General features: G+C 42.3%; 1 protein-coding gene across 2 annotated transcripts in view; it reads left to right on the forward strand.

Moving 5' to 3' along the window:
• The window catches only part of flt1 (fms related receptor tyrosine kinase 1), a 206,344-nt gene that overhangs the window by 72,974 nt on the left and 111,919 nt on the right, over positions 1-21,451 (forward strand). For both annotated transcript variants that reach the window (XM_067986006.1, XM_067986004.1), the window contains exons 9-10: positions 3,870-4,039; positions 8,917-9,073. In XM_067986006.1, the coding sequence (XP_067842107.1) occupies positions 3,870-4,039; positions 8,917-9,073 (327 nt within the window). The remainder of the gene's footprint in view (positions 1-3,869; positions 4,040-8,916; positions 9,074-21,451) is intronic.

Consider the following 21,451-nt stretch of genomic DNA (forward strand, 5'->3'; position numbering starts at 1 on the left):
TATGTTTTACTTTTGTGACTGAGCTAAACTGTGATTTTCTCCCACAACTTGCTGCAGGTGCCTTTTTATAGCAGTTTCTTTCCCTCTGTCAAAGAATATAGAGGCAACAAAATCCACGGTCCTTCCAGCATACTTCCTGTTGCTCCACTCTCTGGTGGGGGTCAGGAAAGGAGATCACCATTGGGCACATCCTGGCATTTATGCAAGGGTGTTAGCTGTCCAGATTTTCGGTCCCTTAGTGTTTGGTAGATTTATGGTTAGCAGCACTGAAGAAGCAGAATACAAAGGATATTTTTGGTGGGAGTGCATGACAAAGCAGTATTCATTGGGAAGATTCAGATGATGTCACAAGTGAATTCCAAGTGATTTGAGAGTCATCTGAACCCTAGGATTAAATTATTGTCTGTAGTCGTTTGTCACCTACTATTAGCCGATGATACAAAATGATATGGACCGTACAAAATATTAAGGCTGATTTTAAACTTGCCCACCTCGAGGAACCGGATGGGTGAGCAGTTAAGATGGTCCATGCGACCTACCCACACTAATCCCGCTGCCTTCCCAGGGGTTGCAATTTTAACCTGTTCTTCTGAGCAGGCGAGAGGGACACCTGCCGGAAGGCAGCAAGGTCCTTCTTTAAGTATGCAGATCGGGCTCTGATGGTGTCACTGGGGCCCTGTGGCTTCCCTGCCAAAAGGAGCTAGGGCCAGGAGACGCTCAGAAAGGTAAGTGTATATTTTTTTTAGTTTCCTTCTGGCCCAGGAGGAGCAGGAGTGCTCCTCTGGGCCCAACAAGGAAACCTTGGCCTCTCCTGCTCAGGAATCTCTCCTCCTCCCCTCAGTGTCTGGGGCCATTCCTCTGGATCCCCACTCTGCTGCCCGAAATCCTATTTCTGCCCACCAGCCAGCTACTGCTTCCTGCTGGGTTCAGATGGGAGACTGACAGGACCTATGTTGATAAGGCCTGGAAGTTAAAATCCTCCTGGGCCTCACATTGCAGAGGTCCAGACGGTTTGTCATCCACCTACACACAGACTGCATGACTCCCATCCCCAGTTGAAATCCACCCTATTGACTTGTCTCAGAATGAGTTTTAAAGGATTTATCATTCTCCACATAATATTTTGTAAATCACTTGAGTGGTGTCTCAGATGTTATCTATGATGGCACTAGAGTCACAGAGAAAGCAAGCAAACAGACTATGGTATCAGCATTCCATCTCTATGTAATAGAACAAGAATTTTTGCATTAACTACCAAGCAGGAATGGGAGAAGAAATTTAGGGGAAGTGACCATGATCAAAGAAGTAGGTTTTGAGGAAGCTTTTGAAAGTGGGGAGAGATGTAGCAATGTGGAGGGGTTTAGGAAGAGAATTCCAGAGTGTAGGGCTGTGTTGAGGAAGTAACAACCCAATGGACTGTGGTAAGCCCTATGACATGGTTTACCTCAACTTCGAAAAGGCTTTTGAAAAAATGTCACCGGTAAAACTATTAATTAAACTCAAAGCTGTGGGGATTCATGGTAAACCCTGCGAATGGATAAGAAATTGACTAAAGGATAGGAAACAAGCTCTCATTAGAGGCGTAATATCGGAGTGGGATGTCTATAGGCTTGGTGCTGGGACCAATACTGCTTATAATTTACATAAATGATACTGAATCAGAAACTCAGTGCAAAGTAGTCAAATTTGCACGTGGTACCAAACTAATAGAAGCAATGCACACATCTCAGCAATTACAGAAGGATGAAGATTTCACAAGTGACTGTCAAGTGATTTTTTAATCATCTGAACCCTGATGCCTCACTTGACAACACTCGTGACAACATCATCCATTTTAAATCTGTTAGTAGTCAGAACAATGGCAGATTAAATTTAAAGCAGAAAAGTGTAAAGTGCTACACATAGGAAGGAAAAGTAGACAACATACATTTTTTATGAATGGTGTTGAAATAGCTAACTAAAAAGCTGAACGAGACCTAGCAGTCTTAGTAGACTCGATGCTAAAAATGTCCAGCCAATGCGCATCAGCAAGGCAGTTGAATGTTTAACTACACCATCAAAACAGTAATGTATAAGTTTGAGGAGGCAATGACCAAAAGTTATAGGGCATGATTTTAACATTTGAAAAACGGGTGGGTTGGTCCCTAAAACTTTTCAGGAGGTGGGTTAATCACTAAAACCTTTCAAGGAGGCTGCGGGCCTCCATTTTTGCAGAATTTGCAATTTCAACCCCTGGGGGCCAGGATTCCCGGGCCTTCTCCTTCATGCCACGTGAATGGAGGCAAGAAGGCCTGAAACTGCAGGTAAGTGCCTTTCTGGCACAGCTTGGTGGGCCTGGAGGAGCAGGAGTGCTTACCCCAAGCCCAACAAGCCTACCTGCGACGACCACCCCCAACGATTGCAATCCTCCCTCCCCGATCTCTGACCCCCCACCCCCCCACAACAATCGCGGACGCCCGCAATGAGCTCCGACCCCCCGCAATGATCGCGGACCCCCGCGATGACCCCTGATCCTGACACTCGCCTCCCTGGGCCCACCAGTGCCCCTGTACCCACCCTTGCCCATCAGTGCCCACCCATGTCCCCATCCATACAATCAAAGACTTAACTGAAGATTTACCTGAACACGTCCTCTCCCTGGCTGCTCTCCCGTCCGACTGAAGCCAGCCTGTCAATCAGGCCGGTCAGTCGGGTGGCAACCGACAAAAAAAAAAGACGTCCTTACGTCAAAATCGTAAGGTTGTCCGGGAAACCCGTACTTCTGGGTTTCCCGTCCGCAATTTGATCCCCCCCCCCACCCCCTTTCCGGCTGGGGGGTCAAAATCATGCCCATAGTGTTCTGGTCAGATCGCACCTTGAATATTGCATCCAGTACTGGCCACCAAGAAGTAGAGGCAATCAAGCACTGGAGGCAGCACAGAGAAGAGCTACCAGGCTAATCTGCAGTGTTAGGGGACTGAATTATGAAGACAGACTGGAGAAACTTGGGCTTTTCAGCCTAGAAAGGAGAAGTCTGAGATTTGATCTTCTAGAGGTTTATAAGATAGTTGAAGGTTTTAGAAAAAAGATTAACCTGGAATATTATTTTAAATTAAACTGCAAAAGTAGAACTAGAGGTCAGAGGTTCAAACTAGTAAATGGTAGCTTTCGGACTGATATCAGGAACAACTTCTTCACACAGCGTGATCAACATGTAAAATAAACTTCAAACACCCTGGAATCAATTGGATGCTACAGTGGGGATGTGTTAGGACCTTTCTAGATGGATGAATTATGATGGGCTGGATGGTCTTCCTGATCCATAATTATCTTGTGACTGTTAAAAGGTCTGCCACAAATGATGGAATACTGAAGGCTGTGCCCCTTACTTCACTATGTTAAAGGAAGGAGTGGCTAATGCACTGAAATCCAGACTCAGAAGATTGGAGAGTGTGACTTGGAACATGAGGTTACAGTAGCAGGGTAAAGTGAAGCAGTGGAGGAAATTTGGAACAAGGACAAAGACTGTGAATTCAATATGGGGAGCCAGTGCAGGTTAGTGGGGCTAGGGTGATGAGTGAGCTGGACATACCGTGAGAAAGGATGTGGGAGGTAGAATTCCAGATGAGTTGGAGTTTGTATAGGGTGGAGCCTGGCAGGTGACAAAGACACTGCAGTGCAAAGAAGCCTTTTAGTGCCAGACACTAATTCTTATAGAAAGATAAATTATGTTGTTATATTAGGTATTTGAACACTGAATACCAGAGTTGACGATCATTGTATCACTCGACAGTAAAAAGTTCACCTAGTCTACAGCCAGCCTAATATGTTATATAGTTACCTAGATGTTACACAATGTACAGTAAAGAAATCATATATTTTCTCAACAGGTTAAAGAATGGAGAGCCTATTACTGCAAGATCAACTCGCTATAAAATCGCTGGTTATGAATTGACTATAAGAGATGTTTCAGAAGAGGATGTTGGTAGTTACAGTATCATACTGGGGCTCAAGCAATGGAACCTTTACAAGAACATCACGTTCTCTCTCAATGTAAATGGTGAGTAAATAACATAACACTACATGATTGACATTCAGTCTAAAGCACTCTGAACAGCTGCAGGTACATGGAGCACCAGAATCCCTTTTATTATCTTTTTAAAATTCTGCACTTATGGTCGCAATGATAGTCAGATTGTTGTTTCATTGAGGCCGGAAATGCAATGTGACACTGCTGTTTGGGTCAAACGATGAAAGAATCCATTTAGACAATGCAATCGCCAAGAGATGGTGTTGCATTAATTTAGCTTCACGGCAGCCTCAAAATTGCTGCAGCCGATGCAAAGCTCTCTTTTATCTTAAAACTTAAGTGTCCTTCTGTACCATTGTATTAATTGAAAAGACCTGCCCATCACTTTGTTTTGATCAGTTGGAAATTCACTGGCAGTGCTGGAGGCTGGTACATTGTATTGCATACCTTTATGGAACTCTGCCAAATTTTCTCTCTCTCTCTCTCTCTTCTCCCTCTCCCTCTCTCTCACACACGTTTGAGAAGATAGTATAACTGCATGCTTACTGTCTCTCTAGGCAGACAGTTCCACTAATGCACCAGCAAATGCAGTGTAACATCATTAAACAGAAATTGTTACATACAAGTATTCTAAGCCCTTTAAAACTAATTCAATTTTTCCAAGTGGACTGCCTCTTTCATATTAGTAGCTATACTGACTATTCGGGACACTTTACTGCTCCTGTGCCTAGATGTATTGGGAAGCTTGGGTGCAACATATAAAGGAAAATTGAATGAGGAGGATTGCACCCCTGAAAGAGAGCCGATCCAATTCTCCATCTAAAAATTTAAATAGACAGAAAATTGGCGGGCTCCTTTATAGGTAGCTATTCTCCCCAGCCAACATTGCTTTATGTACTGTGCTTTGAGGATCCATTATGCTCAGGTGCAGGAACAGAAAGACTCACCGCACTGTACTATTACAAGAGGCCACCAGCAACTATACGGGGAAGTATAACACTCAGAAGTTCAGACTCCAAGTTTGGAGGGTTTGATTTGGGACATGGGGATGGAGGAGGTTCCAGAAACAAGGTAAAGCCAAGCAGTGGAGGAAATTTGTAAAAAGGGCAAAGATTATAAATTTAACATGGGGAGCCAGTGCAGGTTACTGAGGCTGGGGCAATGGGTGAGGTAGGAGGTAACATTCCAGATGTGTTGGAGTTTGTCTAGGGTGGAGCGTGGCAGGTGATAAAGACACTGTAATGCAAAGAAGCATTTTAGTGTTGTTCTAATAAATGGACACTAATTTTTATAGAAAGTTAAATTATGTCATTATATCAGATATTTGAATACTGAACATACAAGCAAATATTCAAAGTGTAACCCAAATTCCTGCCCCCCTCTCCCCAGTTGCAGTCAGTATTTAATTACCAAAGTATGATACAAGTTGAATATACTTCTACCAGAGATCATGGCATAAATGAAAATGGGCAGAGAGTGGATTCTTGGGGAAAGATAACTGAGACTAATTAGAATGACCTGGATGTAGTGCAAGTTCCCTGGTCACTCCTCGGTATTACAGGATGTGAGTGGCCAAGGAATGTAGAGAGCATCAGGCTCACATTTATAGTAGAGGAATAGAATAGATGAATGGACTATTTCTACATTTACATTTACAATTACATGACCACAACAGTTAATCTGATCTTTCTATGCTACCTTTCTCCATTTTCTCTTTGTTTTGGTCAGCTGGGTGTCTGATACATGCAGAAACCCGTCACCATGTTTAAGAGTCTCCAAACCAAGCTATTGAGAAATCCATACAGGTACTTTCTGTTTGCCTGATATAGAGCACTGGTAGGCTCTCCGCTAGTTGGACAGTCAGAACCACCCTACTTATTAGTGTTCAAATAGTCGGAGGAGCCTCAGCTGGTTGTATCTTGGCAACACAAGCATGATAGCCACTGAGCCCTGGATATATAAGCACATATTCTAGTGCCCAGATTCCATGTAGTGCATTCCTGCAGCTATCTTCCCAAGTGTCAGATTTTTCTCATCAGCTATACAATGAACATCTGCCTTTAACAAGGTGGAAGAACCTACACAGGGAACATACAATGTGCCAGCCACTATAATGATCAAGATGTCCAACTCCATTACCATATACCAGGCTCATCACCACCTGGTTAATCCAAGTACTTATGTGAGGGACTTTGAAAAGAGGTATGCCTGCCATTAGGCTGACTCCCTTTACAGGGCTCTTCTCACGGAGGCAGACACTTTAGAAGTATGGTTCTGTGGTGCCAGGATTCCTCTGGTATGTCACCAAAGTGGCCATTTTTCTTATGAGCCTATTCTGCTGTTTAGATGGGCCCATGCAATCTTTACCTAATTCCCACTCGCACACAATTTCCAGAGGGGAAATTTCTAAGCATTTTTTAAAATTCCAAATGTATATATTGTGCTCCTGTTGGCTTCACTGCCAATCTGTTACTGTGTGATTCAGTCAGTTATATTAGTTTCATTTTAGCTTATTAGAATAAATTTTGTAAGGATCCACTCCTGGCATTAAGCCTCATTGAATGGGACTGCACATGAGAGAAATAGGTGTTCAGACCTCCACACCTTATTTGTAGTGCTCCTAATTTTCTGGTAATTAAAATTAATCACTGGAAAATAAGGGACCTACTGAACTCGGTACATGATTCTCCAATCTACACTTACATCAAGTGAGGCTCTGTGTGGCAAGTGGAAACTCTCAAAATTTACCATATTATTAATAATCAATACACTGGGAGAGCATAAAGATTTTTAGAACAAGGAAATTTAGGTAAAGAATCATATTTCACAAACATTGATAGGGCATATTTGTGGCTAATTGCTTTATATAACATACAACCCAATTTTTGAAATTTATTTAATAGAAATTTAGATTTAGGATGTCAATACTTGCCGCTTTGAAGCTTATTCACATAAAGATAATTCTAATAAGCTAGACCAACTGATAGCATTGCTTCATACAGTGAAACCAGTGTCAGCAACCATCTATGAACAAGGACTACCTGCCAAAAAAAAATTACCACAAAACCTTGGAAGCAGCAAAATTCCCATTTACTTTCATTGTAGGAAAATCTCTTAATAGTGACCACATGAGATGTAATTGTCACCATGTATTTGAAGTCTCATCGCTGATTTTTAGATCATCCATGGTAAACACCATAACAATCCAGATCAGCACATGGCAGTGACTGTACCTCCTTTCGATAATGGCTGCTATAATGTGCACTTGAGGAGTTGCTGATGATATATGAACTCTCCTGATGCTGGAAGATAGAATAAAAGTAACAGAAGAGCATGGAAAAAGAAGGAGCGGAGAAGAAATGTGACCTTTCTTGCCATAATGACCTTTTGATGATAAAAGCAGAAGTAATAGTGTGTGTGGAGTATGTTGTATCAGAACTGCAGTTAATTAAACTGTGCAAGAGGACCTTCTGTGAATAAGGACTTGTTTGTGGGAACCGCGGGTGGTTGCTGTTGACGGGTTTCACTGTATAAAGTTAAATGTGTGGCTAGGCAAAATCCAATATAGTGAGAGAAACATAATGCAAGCAGAGTTCTTAGAGAGATCAGAGTAGCGAGCAGTTCCTAAATCTTTCTAGATATTAGCAAGCAGTTTCCCGCATTCCTGAATTAAAAGCAATATTTTGCATTTTAAAATCTTATTTATAATATTGCATGTTTTAATTGTAATGCTATATTCTGCCCTACAAAATGTATTTGGACAATCCCTGTACAGTTAACACCCAGTGACGTAAAGCCATGTTAGGGAATGTTCTAGAACAACTGTGGACGCTATAAAAAAACACATTCTTGCTATCCTAGGTGCCTCAGCTTTACTCAGAATGGAAAAACTGAAGCAGCTCTCAGAGTTTCAAAAAGCTATCATTATTGACTATCACTTGTGTAAAAAGTCTGCCCGTGAAATATCCAGAAGGACTGGAATACCAAAGTCATCTGTGAACTTCATTATCAACAAATACAGGAAGAGAAGCAATGTAGACAATAAATCTTGTCCAGAAAGAGCAAAGAAGGTCCGTGGTGAAGCCCATCATTCCTTAAGGAAAAAGGTCAAACAAAACAGGAAAGTCAACCGTCGAAGTATTTTAAGGTTCAGCAGGGACATATGAATGCAGCCCGCTGTACAGGCACCTGCAACATAGCAGCAGGACCGTGCCATTTGTAACACTGCTAAAACTGTGAAATTCTGTTTTGAAACAAAAAGCAAAGAAAGTGTTCAGCTGCTGGAATGGGTACCACAGGAGTGCAGAACTGAATCCAATAACCTCTATGGGAGGAGCCTGAACACAGACTAAAAGTATGAATCCCCTTACTTTTGCTTCCCTATCTACCAACTTATCACTCTTAAGGAACTTACGGCATTGCTAAAATCAGAATCACAGAAGATAAACATGTTTTACATGCGGAGAACTTGTAAAAGCATGACCAGACGAGTTCCTACCTGCATTAAGAGCAGAAGATTCACAAGGAAATGCTGAACTAACTGGGACATAGAACACTTGTTTATTATTCATTCACCCATTCATTTGTTTTAATGCTGTAACATCTCCTGAGGATTGTTCAAACACTTTTTGTAGGGCAGCATTCTTTTCTTGAGATTGCAGTATGCATCTTCACAGAATAACTGTGAAAAGTCCTATTTTTCTCACACACACATATACACAAAAATGAATTGTGATGAGACAAACAGGACAGAGCATGAATATATTACACTGCAGTGATGGTACTCTCTTCACCTTAGGCTCTGAGCATGTGAATAAGGCCTTAGTGTGTAATTTATCAAAGTGCGTCATTTTGATTTCATATCTATCTTTTTGGCTTGTAGTTTTCTAATTAATTTGTTTTTGCAGTAAAACCACATATATGTGAAAAGGCAGTGTCCACTCAGAACTTTGATCTCTACCCATTGGGCAGCAAACAGACTCTGTCATGCACTGCCTATGGCATCCCTATTCCTAGAATTCTATGGGTATGGCAACCTTGTGCCCAAAATAGTTCAAAAGCACAGTAAGTAGATTTGTTTGTTTGATTTTTCATTTATTTACATTGTAAAGTACTATTAACAATATGGGTTAAGTGCAGGTTATGGGTTTACTTACATTTATTTAATAAAAAAGTCAGTGTGTTTAATATATATTTCATTACAGTAATTTCTTATGCCTTATGAATGTGGGTAGCTATAAATTGTGCCAAAATAAATATTTTTATAAATGCATATATGCCAAACACAAAAAGGAAATGAAACCATGTTAACTATAAATAAAATCCTCAGGGCAGTCAGCGTTAAAAAGGATTAGATATTTTTGTTTACCTAAATAGGCTTTTTCATTGTTTTAAATTATCAAAAGTGAAATTCACATATTATCTCCTCCTATTAAATGTCATTTTATTCAGAAACTTCCATTGAACACCCTTTAAAAATCTTCTACAAAGTGTATTTAAACCTTTTTAGAGGCTGGTTCTTTTCTCAAACCCTCTTCCCCATGCCCCCCCCCCCTTTATCTTTGCACTCTTTTTTTGCCTGTTGGTTGGTAAAGTCTATACAAAAGATTAATGATAAGAATTGCACACAACTGTGTTTGATTGGGATTTCTAATGGACAATGCTTCATACCTAGAAGCTGTTGGCAAGCTGCCTATGGTAAGCACTTTCTGTTTGCACTTACGGTATTTTCAGGAGGCATGTATTTAAAATGGTCAAAGATTAATGTGAATCTCTTTATTGTAGAGTTAATCATGGTTAAACATTTATGAGTTTTTGTTTTCTTTGTGTCTGTTTTTGTTTTCTTTGACATCATGCTTTATGATTGATGCGACAAACATATAATTCCTAGTTTATAAATTTGTTACCACGTGTTTTAACCTTTTTGATTGCAGACTATACACACCCCTCTAAATGCAGAAATTTAATCCGCATTATTTCTGCTGATTCCCTGATCTGCCAGTGTACTCAGAATAGAAATATGCAACATACAAAAGTAGTGAAACATCCATACATAGTCACGTTAACTGGTATTCCTTGAATAGACAATAGAAAAAGCAGAAAGTAACCCTTTGAGAATTATGACAGAATATGTTTGACTAAATTAAAGTGACTGTTGCTGTTAGGAGTTGCTGGTTTATTCAGGGACCACTGTGAGAAAAGGCATTGAATGCGTTTCTCTGGTTCTACTTTATAATATTATTAGAAAACCACAGAAATTACCTTTTGCAAATATTGCATGTCTGTTTAGGGGTATGGTAGCATAGTGGTTATGTTACTGGACTAGTAATCCAGAGTCATGAGTTCAAATCCCACCACAGTAGCTGGGGAATTTAAATTCAATTAATTAAATAAAATCTGGAATTTTAAAAAACTAGTATCAGTGATAGTGGCCATGAAGCTACCGGATTGTCGTAAAAACCCATCTGGTTCACTAATGCCCTTTAGGGAAGGAAACCTGCCGTCCTTACCCGGTCTGGCCTATATGTGACTCCAGACCCACAGCAATGTGGTTGATTCTTAATCGCCCTTTGAACTCAGTTGTCAAGAAGGTGGCTCACCACCACCTTCTCAAGGGTAATTAAGGGATGGGCAATAAATGCTGGCCTTGCCAGCGATGCCCATGAATGAATTTTTAAAAAATTTTCAAAGCTACAAAGGAGTTCAGTCCACCAATTAGTGTGGACATTTTGTAGGCAGATTAAGGCACATTTAAGGAAAATGTCAAAATTAAATTCTGCTGGCTATCCCCTTTCTAATGTACTTAATCTCCCCATGGTGTTTAAAGATTTTAACAGAATTAATGTCCGATGATAAAGAGCATTTCTGCTGTTTTTGCCACTTTATAAGCAATTATTGTTTATTACTTAATTTAAATAAAGAGTCTTGTAATCCATGTGATGCCAATGTGTTATGTTAATTTCATTACTGGTGTTTCTAAAAAAAAAAAGTTCTCTCTCTGAACCTGCTTGTTCAGCTGTTGCATGTCTAACAGTGAACAGTACAGTTTCCATCAGCTGCTGTGTTAGCAGGACTGAATGGTGATCTACTATTTACTGTTGATTCAAACTGATCAGCATGTATGTTACATCTGACTTTGCATAAACTCAGGCTTACCAGTTTGGTTAGGGGGCTAGGCAATGTGGCAGAATTGATTAGTGTACTGTACTTTTTCCTCTGACCTGGAATTGAATCCATCCCATACCGATGAAATTAGTCTTTTCGCTGGCTGTACAGGAATTAAGAGTTTTTGCGGTGTCAACCAAGTTTCTAGTGATTGTGGGCTCAGAGCAATTGATTGCTCACAAAGCATCACTATTTGGTGGTCTCATGCAGGGAAGGTATAAGTTTAAATTTTTCGAGGGCCTACGTTAACGGAAGGGCCCCACGTGTAGTGGACAGTTTATCAGAAGATCGTGCGTCGTGCACCTATAGTTTTCCGAAAAGCCACTCATCTGCTGCTGGTGTGGTGTCTCAGAAGATTCTGCCTGTAGTCTCATACAACGAAGACATAGTAATCATTCAGACGGGAAATGGAAACATTACTGTGGTACAGTGTGTTCTCCCGAGATCCCATTTGAGACACACTGAACAGTGGAGAAGGAGCTTGATGCTGATATTGGGCGTGTTTTTCCAATCTGGCAAAAACATCTCTCACTTTGCTGAGTACAAAAATCCACTCAAAATTTAACACATTGTTTTAAAAGTCAGTAATTTTGATTAAGTGTCTACGCAGTGATTTCTTTGAGCGTCCCCATCGAATCTTTATGTGCTTGGTTTGAGAGAGTCTTCTAGCAAACCTCTTTTTAAACCCATGAAAACAGAGAAAGACTATTTATTCAGCTTTCTTCATTTGAGACTATACTAAAATGACATTTAATTACATGAAAGGCCTTGTATTATCATTTATTTACATTGTTACTGGCACAGCACAGGCTGTTTCCAATAGCAACTACATATGTTTAAATTTACTACATAGAAAGCAAGTATGGTGTTGTGAGGTTGAAGCTCAAATAATATTTGGTTTGATGCATCATAGGAATAATCATTTCAGGATCCCTTCAATGAGATTCTGCCTTGTAATAATCATTACTTGAGCTCCTTTGAGCTACTACTGTAATGTACTGGGGATCTGAATACAATGTCTTACTCTTAAGAGACAATAGGAATTTCCAATTCTAACTCGAGACTTTATCTTAACAGAATTTGATTTTAACAGCAATGAACTTCTCTACTGTTACTAACCGACCCAAAATGTTGTACATAGTGGCGATTACAAACATGTAAAACATAATACAAGCAGTCAGGTCTTTTTAAATTGGGTTCTGAAGTTATACATTGATGACTCAGCCATGATACTGTTCATACAATGGTTTATAGGGACATATAATTATGGTTTGTGTCAAATTACGGTCATCATTGTGTGTACAAATGAAACGTCAGTTTGAAAAATCAAAGCATATGTTTCCAACCAAGAGTTGTATGCTTGATACAAAGCAAGAATAGGTCATATCATCATAAATCACAGCCTTGAGTTGATGAGAAATTGTACAGAGATTTCCTTTGCTTTAATAATTTGGAGACCTTGTGATTAAGCACTTTCTCAAGGATATTTCTTTAGCGATATATTGTTTGCCTTTAAATACTCTGACATTGAGCCAGCCGTTTTGGAGAGTGACAAGAGGTACCAAATTTTGCCAACATCACAAAATCAGCATTGATGTCTGGAAAAACCTGGGATAGCTCATCTGTTTCTAGCAATGACACTATTCAAGTGATATCATGTGCTCCCTAGTCATATAGAAACTGACATCAAGATGATTATATCATCACATGGCCTGCTTTCTGGGAATTTCCTTGTAATTAAATAGGCAATGCAACACATTAAGTAACATTGTCGAGACACAACATACCACTGCAGTGTGTCATTATCACCTTATCACCAGAATGCTATAATATCCAAGGCTCTATTTCCTTTGATGGTTAAGAAACTGGCTGAAGGATTGTTTGGAGTTGGAGGGATGTACTAAGTATGGTACCTCATGGGCTCATTGCTGGGGACTGTGACTGTCTCTAATTTACATAATTACCTGGATTCAGAAACTCAATGCAAAGTGGTCAGATTAGCAGAGGATATCAAAGTAGGAGGGGCACTGGAGTTGGAAGAGGCGGTCAAAAATTACAGATTGAGTTGGATAAGCTATGTAAGTATGCAGTACAATTGCAGATGAAATTTAATGCAGACAAACGTCAAGTGCCACACATACAAAGGAAAACTAGACAATATACATACTCTATAAATGATGTTGAAATATTTAAGGATGAAGCTGAAAAAGACCTAGGACTCTTAGTAGACTCAATGCTGAAAATTTCCAACCAATGTAGATCAGCAATCCACAAAGCTAATAGGATGTTGAACTACATAGCCACAGTAGAATATAAATCAGAGGAGGTAATGATCGAACTGTTTAGTGGTCTGGTTAGATTGCATCTTGAATACAGCATCCAGTTCTGGTAGGCAAGAAACAAGAGAGACATTCAAATATTGGAGGCAGTGCAGAGAAGAGCCATAAGGCTGATCCCCAGTGTCCTGAATTATGAAGAAAGATTGGTGAGATTTTGGTTTTTCAGCCTGGATAGGATGCATCTGATAGGTGATCTAATAGAGATATGTAAAGTTGTTAAAGCAAGAGAAAAAGTTAACCCAGAATATTACTTTAAATTAAACAGTGTAATTAGAACCAGGGGACACAGGTTCAAAATAATAAAAGGTACTTTTAGGACTGATATCAGGAAGTTCTTCTTCGATAGTTTAATCCTCATATTGATCACTCTTCCAGATAGAGTAGTGGGGGCAAAATCCCTGGAATAATTTAAGAAACAATTGGATATCTCTCCATTTCTCAATGGAATCTGTAGGGCAACTTTTCCTTGAAAGTTATTGCACTTCATACACTACAAACTGCACCAGACACTATTGCAAGTAGCTTATCAATTTCTGCTGAAACAATACCACATTGACTGGAGTTTAGTGGAGTGGATAAAATTCATTCTTACTACACCTGGCGAGAGTGAAAACCGGAAACAAAGTATAACATATTCCAACACTTCCTGTCCAGGTTCACATGTAAAAAATGATCACTTGTGTGAGGCACCAGTGGGGTAATGACCACTTATGGAATCATTCCCAGGAAGAAGACGTCGTCTCTTTAGGATTAAAAAAAAATCAATCCAGAAGTGCTTTTGCAAGAAGGAGCAGAGGAATAAACAAGGGAAAAAAAGAAAATGGTGAACCTCTGATTGAACAAAAGCTGCAAGTGCAAATTCCTGCAGAATGTTTTGATATTTTGAATTAAGAGCATGTGACTGTACATGCCTTAATGTTAATTTCAAATAATATGTCCTCTTTACTGAAGCTGGATTACAGGCCCTTACTTATCCTGTTGTCCGTTTACAGCATTTTCATTGCGGTTGAAACAATTTAGTGTCTCTCTGATGGAGGTACCGCTATGAATGTACATAGGGAAAGGCCATCTAGTCCATTAAGCCCACTTTATCCAAACAAAGTAAAGCCACATACACTATTGATCACCACCTCCCCCTCCACCCTCCAAGTCATGCAATGTACTGGGAGAGGGAAAAAAACCTGAAGCCAATTTAGGAAAAACTCCAGGACATTCCTCTCTGACTCAATGTGCTCGATTTTCCAGTGAAGTAGCGGGGGCGGGGGGGCTCCGAATATCAGGGAAATCCCGTTCAGGTTCAGAGCCCGGCTCCAACCCGCAGATTTCTGGGTTTCCCATTGACGCCCGCGCCTCCCAAATGTGGAAGTCCCACTGGCAATTAAAGCCGGCGGGATGATCATTTACATAGTTGTTGAGTAGTTTAAGTACTTGAGGCACTTAATTTTCTCCACATTTTGGCAGGGGTGCGATTTTGAAGCATCCTCAGCATGTTTCCCGTGCTGTGGGAAACACTCCATGTTGCAACAGATGTGTTTCAGCCAGCAGCCAGGGGAGATTCAAATGCTTATTTGACAGATGGGGAGAAAAGGTCACTTAGTGCAGCAGGGCACTCTGTTATTTCAGACAAAGTTTTGGCTGCAAGATCTTTCTGTTTGCACTGAAAATTCTTACTTTCCACTCATAATTTTGCTGTTCAAACATATTTAACTACTTTGCGGACCCCCTCAAACTCACACTGTCAGGATGCGGGGTGCCATGGCTGCATTCACCATTACATCCCAGGACGAGCAACATCACCAGCCTTGCCAGGCACGGCATCCACCTCTGCCATGTGGAGCTCCACAACACAATGCTGCGTCACAGGCACCTCACAAGAGCAGAGAGGGCAACAACAGAGAGGGGTGCCGTTTGAGGAGGCCCCATCCACATCTGCCACCCCCATGGAGGAGGAAGAGGAGCAGGAGCAACCCATGGCGAGAGCAGCAGCTCACCAGCTGCTCGTGAGGCCACAGAGTCACTGATATGTGAACATTCTCCTAACATCAGACAGTGTGAAGAGTCCAGTCTTCACACCACCTGGATAGAACAGTGCCCACACCAGCACCATTGAACCATAGAAAAGATACAGCACAGAAGGGGGCCATTCAGCCCATCGTGTCCGCACCGGCTTGAAGAACATCCAGGTGCCCATTCTTATCCCACCTTCCAGCACCCGGTCCGTAGCCCTGCAGCTTACAGCACTTTAGGTGCAGGTCCAGCTACTTTTTAAAAGAGTTGAGGGTCCCTGCCTCTACCACCAATTCGGGCAGTGAATTCCATGCACCCACCACCCTCTGGGTAAAAAACTTTTTCATCATATCCCCTCTAATCCTTGCGCCAACCAGCTTAAATCTATGTGCTCTAGTTCTTGAACTCTCGGCTAGGGAAAACAGGTACTTCCTGTCTACTCTATCTGGGCCCTCATAATTTTGTACACCTCAATCCCAACACTGGACAAACAGGGGGCTCTAGGGGGGGAGGAGCTAAATACGATTAAAATCACTAAGGAATTGGTACTTAGTAAATTAATGGGAATCAAGGCGGATAAATCCCCTGGACCTGATGGCTTACATCCTAGGGTCTTGAGGGAAGTGGCAGTGGGGATTGTGGATGCTTTGGTAATAATTTTCCAAAATTCTCTGGACTTGGCAAAGGTCCCGGCAGATTGGAAAACTGCCAATGTAACACCCTTATTTAAGAAGGGTAGTGGGCAGAAGGCTGGAAATTATAGACCAGTTAGCTTAACATCTGTGGTGGGTAAAATTTTGGAGTCTATTATTAAGGAGACAGTAGCAGAACATTTGGATAAACATAATTTAATAGGACAAAGTCAGCATGGCTTTACAAAGGGGAAGTCATGTCTGACAAATTTGCTTGAGTTCTTTGAGGATATAATGTACAGGGTGGATAAAGGGGAACCAGTGGACGTAGTGTATTTGGACTTCCAGAAGGCATTCGACAAGGTGCCACATAAAAGATTATTGCTCAAGATAAAGAATCACTGGATTGGGGGTAATATTCTGGCATGGGTGGAGGATTGGTTATCTAACAGGAAGCAGAGAGGTGGGATAAATGGTTCATTCTCGGACTGGCAACCAGTGGTCAGTGGTGTTCCGCAGGGGTCGGTGCTGGGTCCCCAACTCTTTACGATCTATATTAACGATTTGGAGGAGGGGACCAAGTGCAACATATCGAAGTTTGCAGATGATACAAAGATGGGAGGGAAAGTAGAGAGTGAGGAGGTCATAAGAAACCTGCAGGGGGATATAGACAGGCTGGGTGAGTGGGCGGAGATTTGGCAGATGAAATACAATATTGGAAAATGTGAGGTTATGCACTTTGGCAGGAAAAACCAGAGAGCAAGTTATTTTCTTGATGGCAAGAGACTGGAAAGTACTGCAGTACAAAGGGATCTGGGGGTCCTAGTGCAAGAAAATCAAAAAGTTAGTATGCAGGTGCAGCAGGTGATCAAGAAGGCCAACGGAATGTTGGCTTTTATCGCTAGGGGGATAGAATATAAAAACAGGGAGGTATTGCTGCAGTTATATAAGGTATTGGTGAGACCGCACCTGGAATACTGCATACAGTTTTGGTCTCCATACTTAAGAAAAGACATACTTGCTCTCGAGGCAGTACAAAGAAGGTTCACTCGGTTAATCCCGGGGATGAGGGGGCGGACATATGAGGAGAGGTTGAGTAGATTGGGACTCTACTCATTGGAGTTCAGAAGAATGAGAGGCGATCTTATTGAAACATATAAGATTGTGAAGGGGCTTGATTGGGTGGATGCGGTGAGGATGTTCCCAAGGTTGGGTGAAACTAGAACTAGGGGGCATAATCTTAGAATAAGGGGCTGCTCCTTCAAAACTGAGATGAGGGGAAACTTCTTCACTCAGAGGGTGGTAGGTCTATGGAATTTTCTGCCCCAGGAAACTGTGGAAGCTACATCATTGAATAAATTCAAAGCAGAAATAGACAGTTTCCTAGAAGTGAAGGGAATTAGGAGTTACGGGGAGCGGGCAGGAAATTGGACATGAATTTAGATTTGAGGTTAGGATCAGATCAGCCATGATCTTATTAAATGGCAGAGCAGGCTCGAAGGGCCGATTGGCCTACTCCTGCTCCTATTTCTTATGTTCTTATGTTCTTATCACTCCCCGCAACTACACATACACCCATTGTAGAGTGACCCAATGGGTGGCATCAAGTGTCACCGTTCATGGTGAACCTAATGAAAGGCCCCTATTACAGAAACCAGTCAAGAATGGCCAAGATGTGGCAGTAGTGGTGACAATAATAATATTTAATGTGAGTTTAACAAAAAGCAAATATAAATAAAAAACGTGACCAACTGTCAAACACCCTTGTGCATACTCTTCCTGCTTACAAAATCTTTGCCTTTCTCTACCGACTACTTCTACATGGTGCATCCCCTGTAGCTGCAGCAGAGGTTGTGGCAGGTTGCTTTTGTTCATACCCTGACCGATTAGATGCTTTGGGCCTACGCCCTCTGGGTTTCGATATCTGTGAGGGCCCCTCCAAAGACTGCTCCACTTCGCACCTGTGCAGGGGCAGACTCGGCCACCTGGAGAGGAGGCAGCATTGCGGGTACTAGTTGAGAGGAGGGCAACGGGTGAGATGTGGGAGCGCTTTGAGTGGCGTCCCCACTTCCATGTCCCCTTTCGCCATCATCCCTCCCCTGGGGCAAGCCCACATCACTCCTACCATTCTGCTGGACAACAGTTTGAAGGACACGCGTGAAGCCTTGTAAGGCCAGAGCTAGTGTATCTGCCTGCCTATTTAAGGCGGTAGAATGTTGTTCACTGTGAGTCTGAACAGCCATTGTCAGGGCCTGAATGGGCTCATTTGTGAGCCGTGTTTGAAGCTCAATGGAGGCTAGCCTTCTCTCCATCATAGACATTCCCACACTTACCCATCACAGTATCTCAGAGAGTTGCTCACGTCCCTGTGACACTATCTCAGAGATGCCCTCCCGTACCTCTGCCACCATTCCACTCGTGCAGGAGTTGGACTCCTCCATCCTCTGCAGTATTGTGGAGAGTGCACGTGGCATCTGTTCCAGTACCTTGCAAATGTGCCGCTGTCCCTTGATCATTATCCTTTTAAAGGATGGCCCCCAGGGTTCAGCATCTGCATCCAGCTGAGCAAAGCCTGGAGAGGAGTGCTCCCTCCGACACGGACTCTCTGCAGCTGCCCCTGCCACCAGTGTCTGCTCATGCTTACGTGTGTGGTAACTCACCAGGTGCCAACCCAACTAACTGAGGACTAGGACCCATCGAGGTGTGAGTATCTGCGTTGGTGGATGGCTCGCTCAGATGTGACGGTGCACCCTCGGAGGCCGGCAGGTCCTCTGAGGAATTACCCTCTGCTGTCACAGCGGTCGCTGAAGGCCCTGTAAGAGAACAGAAGGTAATATTAAGCATGATCACAGATGTGTCATGTTGCGATGAGCATACTGAGGTGCTGAAGGTGGCAAGGCATGTTAACATTAATTCATATTGTGTGTGCTGAATGTTAAAGTTATGTCACCAGACGTTTGTCGGGTGCCAGTCTCGACGTCCCCGACGGACAGGCACTCAAGGGTTCGGCTGAGCTCCAGCGCCTCCTGCTCCGCGTCTGTGAGGACGATGATTTGTTGCGGCCCCCCTCTGGACCTCGCCCTCTCCTGTGCATTCTGGGCTCTCTTCTCCTATAAGGGGAGAAAGTACAGACCCATGAATGAGTGATGGTGACGTAGCCAACCGATGAATGCATTGGTTTGGGTGTGGCTGACCATGAAAGAGATGCATCAGAGGGTGAGTATGAGACAGAGCCATGACATTGTATGAGGATTGGATTGAGTGGTAGTGGTGGGGTGACTAATGGGGAGGTGAGGAAGTGCAGGTAAGTTGAGGATGAGCCTTAAGTGGGTGTGGGGAGTGATGTGATAGAGTAGTGTTGGCAGTGCAGAATGAGTTGGGGGGTGGGGGCCGTGATATGGAAAACAGAATGTAGGAGAATCAGTGAATGTACTCACTTTGGCTGACCTATTTAGGTCATTGAAGTGCTTCCTGCACTGGACCCAGGTGCGGGAGATGTTGCTGCTGCTGGTGACCTCCTCTGCCACCTCGAGCCAGGCCTCCTTGCTGGCAGAGGCAGGGCACTTCCTCCCGTCCGCTGGGTAGAACACATCCCTCCTCCTCCTCACCCCATTCAGTAGCACCTGGAGTGAGGCATCGCTGAATCTTGGAGCAGCCTTGCCCCTATGCTGCACCATTGTGGTGTGTGGGTGTTTGCTCCAGGAGCAGCCACTGGAGGATTTCCCCTTTAAATAGAGTTCCTCCAGCTGACAGCCTGTGATGCAGGTGTGCAGTCCGCCCGCTGCGCAGCTATCGGACAGCAAACCCGGAAGCCACGTTAAGTGGCTCCAATTGACTCGCGTGGGAAAAGGACATTTTTTATTGGGCGGATTACCCATGCTCCCAATCACCCCCCCCCCCCGCTGCCATCCCGCCTCCACGCTAATATCGCGGCCCATGAGTCAATTAAGCAAACATCAAGGAGACCATGATAATTCATAATCCTTCTAATCTCAGCACAACTGGAATTTTCCCTCAATAACCGGAAATGTCCTTTGGTGAATGGTTTTGGAGCATGTTGACTCTATGAAAAGAAATGCTTCCGAACATCGAACCTAACTCTTTGCCTTTATGACATTGTCACTCCCAGATCAAACCAAGTGAGTCGAGAAACAAAAGTGGTGAAAATTTATTGCTCTAAAAATGTTAAAAAGACAAATCTCAAGGCACTGTATCTGAATGCATAAAGCATTTGTAATAAGGTAGATGAATTAACATCGCAAATAGATGTAAATGGATATGATATAATAGCAATTACAGAGACATGGCTGCAGGGTGACCAAGGCTGGGAGCTGAATATCCAAGGGTATTCAATATTTAGGAAGGACAGGCAAAAAGGAAAAGAAGGTGGGGTGGTGTTGTTAGTAAAGGATGAAATCAGAGCAACAGTGAGAAAGGATATTGGCTCAGAAAATCAAGATGTAGAATCAGTCTGGGTGGAATTCAGAAGCACCAAGGGGCAGAAAACACTGGTGGCAGTTTTCTATAGGCCTCCAAACAGTAGTGTTAATGTAGGGGATGGGATTAAACAGGAAATTAGAGATGCATGTAATAATGGTACTACCGTAATCATGGGTGACTTTAATCTGCGTATAGACTAGCCAAACCAAATTAGCAATAATACTGTGGAGGATGAATTCCTGGAATATGTACGAGATTTTTTTTTAGACAGTATGTTGAGGAGCCAACCAGGGAATAGGCTATCCTAGATTGGGTATTGCGCAATGAGAAGGGGTTAATTAATAATCTTGATGTGCAGGGTCCTTTAGGGAAGAGTGACCATAACATGATAGAATTCTTCATTAAGATGGAAAGTGAAGTAGTCCAATCCGAAACTAGGGTCCTAAATCTAAACAAAGGAAACTACGAAGGTATGAGGGGTGAGTTGGCTATAATAGATTGGGAAGCTTCATTAAAAGGCATGATGGTGGATAGGCAATGTCTAACATTTAAGGACCAAATGCATGAATTGCAACAATTATACATTCCTTTCTGGTGCAAAAACACAAAAGGAAAAGCGGTCCAACCATGGCTAACAAAAGAAATTAAGGATAGTATTAGATCCAAAGAGGAGTCATATAAAGTTGCTAGAAAAAGTAGCAAGCCTGAGGATTGAGAGTAGTTTAGAATTCAGCAAAAAAAGGACCAAGAGATTGATTAAGAGGGGAAAAATAGAGTATGTGAGTAAACTTGCAAGGAACATAAAAGTGGACTGCAAAAGCTTCTACAAGTATATAAAAAGAAAAAGATTAGTGAAGACA

Source organism: Heptranchias perlo, chromosome 6 (genome assembly GCF_035084215.1).
Source record: "Heptranchias perlo isolate sHepPer1 chromosome 6, sHepPer1.hap1, whole genome shotgun sequence".
NCBI classification, from domain to species: domain Eukaryota; kingdom Metazoa; phylum Chordata; class Chondrichthyes; order Hexanchiformes; family Hexanchidae; genus Heptranchias; species Heptranchias perlo.